General features: G+C 64.6%; 1 protein-coding gene across 1 annotated transcript; it reads left to right on the forward strand.

Moving 5' to 3' along the window:
• Positions 1–940: 940 nt before the first annotated feature.
• Positions 941–3,818, forward strand: LOC126637115 (uncharacterized; the record flags this gene model as incomplete). The annotated part of the gene is made up of 2 exons (XM_050310044.1): positions 941–1,189; positions 3,731–3,818. Coding segments are annotated over 2 exons (337 nt in total), but the record flags the coding sequence as incomplete, so codon positions are not given.
• Between the last annotated feature and the right edge of the window lie 396 nt (positions 3,819–4,214).

Genomic DNA, 4,214 nt, shown 5'->3' on the forward strand with positions numbered 1-4,214 from the left:
CCCCCAGCCCCCACCTGGCCCCATAGCCCCCCACACCTGGCCCACCCTCTCCCCAAACAACCCCACCCCCCACGTGCCCTCCCTTGGGCCTCTGTGTCCCTCACCTGTGTCACCTGTCCGTTCTGTGTCACACCTGTCACACACCTGTCACATGTGTCACACCTGTGTGTCCTCTGTCACACCTGTCACACACCTGTCACATGTGTCACACCTGTCACACACCCATCACATGTGTCACACCTGTGTGTCCTCTGTCACACCTGTCACACCTGTCACATGTGTCACACCTGTCACACACCCATCACATGTGTCACACCTGTGTGTCCTCTCTCACACGTGTCCTTCTCTTGTCCCTGTCCCTCACCTGTCCCCTCTGTCCATCCCCTGTCTCACCTGTCCCTCTTGTCGCACCTGTCTCACCTGTCCCTCCTTGTCTCCCTTGTCCCACCTGTGTCCCACCTGTGTCCCCTGTCCCTCCTGTCTGTCCCTGTCCCTGCCCCTGTCTCTCCTGTCCCACCTGTGTCCCACCTGTGTCCCGTCCTGTGTCCCACCTGTGTCCTGTCCCTGTCTGTCCCACCTGTCCCCTGTCCCACCTGTGTCCCTCCTGTCCCACCTGTCCCCCTGTCTCTCACCTGTCCCTGTCCCTCCTGTCCCACCTGTGTCCCACCTGTGTCCCACCTGTGTCCCCTGTCCCTCCTGTCTGTCCCTGTCCCTCCTGTCCCTCCTGTCCCTCCTGTCCCACCTGTGTCCCCTGTCCCTCTCTGTCCCACCTGTGTGTCCCTGTGCCTCCTGTCCCTCCTGTCCCTCCTGTCCCTCTCTGTCCCACCTGTGTGTCCCTGTGCCTCCTGTCCCTCCTGTCCCACCTGTGTCCCTGTCCCTGCTGTCCCTCCTGACCCCCCTGTCCCTCCGTGTCCCCAGCTGGTCCCCGGGGCCCCCCCAGGTGCCCCCCCCGGCGGCAGCGGCGGCAGGGGCAGGTGCAGGAGATGCAGGAGGAGCAGGAACAGGAGCAGCAGGAGGAGCAGCAGGAGGAGCAGCAGGAGGACCAGAAGCAGCAGCAGGAGCAGCAGGCGTGGGGGTCTCGGGGGTCCCGGGGGTCTCAGGTGTGGGGGGCTCAGCTGCCCCCCGAGATCCTCCTGCGCATCTTCCAGGCGGCCGTGGAGGCCGAGGGGGCCGTGCCCTTCCTCCCAAGGTGGGGCTGGGGGGCACCTGGGGGGCACTGCCACACCTGGGGGGCACCTGGGGGACACCTGGGGGGCACCTGGGGGGCACTGCCACACCTGGGGGGCACCTGGGGGACACCTGGGGGCACCTGGGGGGCACCTGGGGGCACTGCCTCACCTGGGGGGCACCTGGGGACACCTGGGGGGCACCTGGGGGCACTGCCGCACCTGGGGGCACCTGGGGACACCTGGGGTACCTGGGAGGCACCTGGGGGCACTGCCACACCTGGGGGCACCTGGAGGGCACCTGGGGGCACTGCACACCTGGGGGGGCACCTGGGGGACACCTGGGGGCACCTGGGGGGGCACCTGGGGGCACTGCCACACCTGGGGGGCACCTGGGGGACACCTGGGGGGCACCTGGGGCTATTGCCACACTGGGGGCACCTGGCGGACACCTGGGGGCACCTGTGGGCACCCTGGGGTGTCCCTGTCCCACGCTGGGGTCCCTATTTCATCACTGGGAGGTCTCCACATCTGAGGGTCCTGTCCCAGTAGTTGAGGGGTCCCTATTTCACACTGGGGTCCCTATTTCACCCTGGGGGGGTTCTAGTCCCACACTGGGGTCCCTGTCCCACATTGGGGGGGTCCCTGTCCCCCTTTGGGGGGGTCCCTGTCCCACATTGGGGTCCCTCTCCCACATTGAGGTCCCTGTCCCACACTGGGGGGTCCCTATTTCACATTAGGGTCCCTACTTCACCCTGGGGGGGTCCCTGTCCCATACTTGTGGGGGTCCCTATTTCACCCTGGGGGGGTCCCTACTTCACCCTGAGGGATCCCTATTTTACATTAGGGTCCCTATTTCACATTGGGGGTGTTCCTGTCCCCCTTTGGGGGGGGTCCCTGTCCCACACTGGTGTCACTGTCCCACACTGGGGGTCCCTGTCCCAAACCGGGGGTCCCTGTCCCACACTGGGGGGATCCCTGTCCCACACTGGGGGTCCCTATTTCACACTGGGGGTCCCTGTCCCAAACTGGGGGTCCCTATTTCACACTGGGGGGATCCCTATTTCACATTAGGGTCCCTATTTCACTCTGGGGGGGTTCCTGTCCCAAACTGGGGAGTCCCTGTCCCATATTGGGGTCCCTGTCGCCCTTTGGGGGGGGGTCCCTGTCCCACACTGCGGGGGTCCCTATTTCACCCTGGGGGTGTCCCTGTCCCACACTAGGGGCTCCCTATTTCACACTGGGGGTCTATTTCACACTGGGGGGGTCCCTGTCCCACATTGGGGTCCCTGTCCCAAACTGGGGGTCCCTGTCCCATACTAGGGGGCTCCCTATTTCACACTGGGGGGCTCCCTATTTCACACTGGGGGGGTCCCTATTTCACCCTGGGGGGGTCCCTGTCCCCCCCTGCCCCCCCAGGGTGTCCCTGGTTTGTCACACTGGGGGGGTCCCAGTCCCACATTGGTGTCACTGTCCCAAACTGAGGGTCCCTATCCCACACTGGGGGGGTCCCTATTTCACACTGGGGGGGTCCCAGTGCCACAGTGGGGTCACTGTCCCACACTGGGGGTCACTGCACACACTTGGGGTCCCTGTCCCACAGTGGGGGGGTCCCTATTTCACTCTAGGGGGGTCCCTGTCCCACACTGGTGTCACTGTCCCAAACTGGGGGTCTGTGTCCTGTACTGGGGGGGGTCCCTATTTCACCCTGGGGGGTCCCTATTTCACCCTGGGGGCGTCCTTGTCCCACATTGGGGGTCCCTGTCCCACACTGGGGGGGTCCCTATTTCACCCTGGAGGGGTCCCTGTCCCAAACTGGGGGTCCCTAGTTCACTCTGGGGGGTCCCTATTTCACATTAGGGTCACTATTTCACAGCGGGGGGGGGTCCCTGTCCCACACTGGGGGGTCCCTATTTCAGACTGGGGTGGTCCCTGTCTCCAAGCTAGGGTCACTTGTCCCAAACTGGGGGTCTCTATTTCACCCTGGGGGGGTCCCTGTCCCACATTGGGGTCCCTGTCCCACATTGGGGTCCCTGTCCCACATTGGGGTCCCTGTCCCAAACTGGGGGTCCCTATCCCGTACTGGGGGGGGTCCCTATTTCACCCTGGGGTCCCTATTTCACCCTGGGGGTCCTTGTCCACATTGGGGTCCCTGTCCCCCATTGGGGTCCCTGTCTCACATTAGGGTCCCTATTTCACTCTGGGGGTCCTTGTCCTGCACTGGGGGTCCCCTATTTCACCCTGGGGGGGTCCCTTTCCCACACTGGGGGGTCCCTATTTCACATTAGGGTCTCTATTTCACAGTGGGGGGGTCCCTGTCCCACATTGGGGGTCCCTGTCCCCCATTGGGGGGGTCCCTATTTCACATTAGGGTCCCTATTTCACCCTGGGGGGGTCCTTGTCCCACATTGGGGGGTCCCTATTTCACCCTGGGGGGGTCCCTTTCCCACACTGGGGGTCCCTGTCCCAAACTGGGGGGGTCCCTATTTCACCCTGGGGGTTATCCCTGTCCCCCCTCTCACACTAGGGATTTATCCCCCACCCTTTTCCCCCACCCCCAAAAGGGTGTCCCAGGTGTGCCGCCTGTGGCGTGACGTGGCCTCCCACCCCCCCTTTGGCACCGCCTCACCCTGGGGCACCTGGAGGTCTTGAGGCGCCCCCCCTGCCCCCCAAGCAGCTGCTGAGCGCCCTGTGCCGCTTGCTGGAGACCAGGTGAGTGTGTCCCCCCTCCCCACCCCCAGGTGTGAGGGACCTCCCACCACGAGCGGGACCCCCAAAAAAGATTCTCCTTCCTGCAGGAATTGGTGCTGTGGGATTGGAGGAGCCACGTGGGGGTCTTGTTGCAGGTGAGGGGAGCACCTGCGGGGGATGGGGGCATCTTGGGAGGGGAACACACCTAAGGTGTGTTCCCCCCTCAAGATGCCCCTCCCCAGAGGATATGTTGGAGGTCACACACCTGGGGGTCACACCTGTGCCCCCCCTCCCCCAGGCAGTGTCCAAGAGCTGCCCCCACCTGAGGCACCTGGAGCTGCGGCGCTGCCAGGTGAG

The sequence above is a fragment of the Myiozetetes cayanensis genome, unplaced genomic scaffold (assembly GCF_022539395.1).
Source record: "Myiozetetes cayanensis isolate MyiCay16 unplaced genomic scaffold, myiCay2020 scf1407, whole genome shotgun sequence".
Classification (NCBI taxonomy): Eukaryota; Metazoa; Chordata; class Aves; order Passeriformes; family Tyrannidae; genus Myiozetetes; species Myiozetetes cayanensis.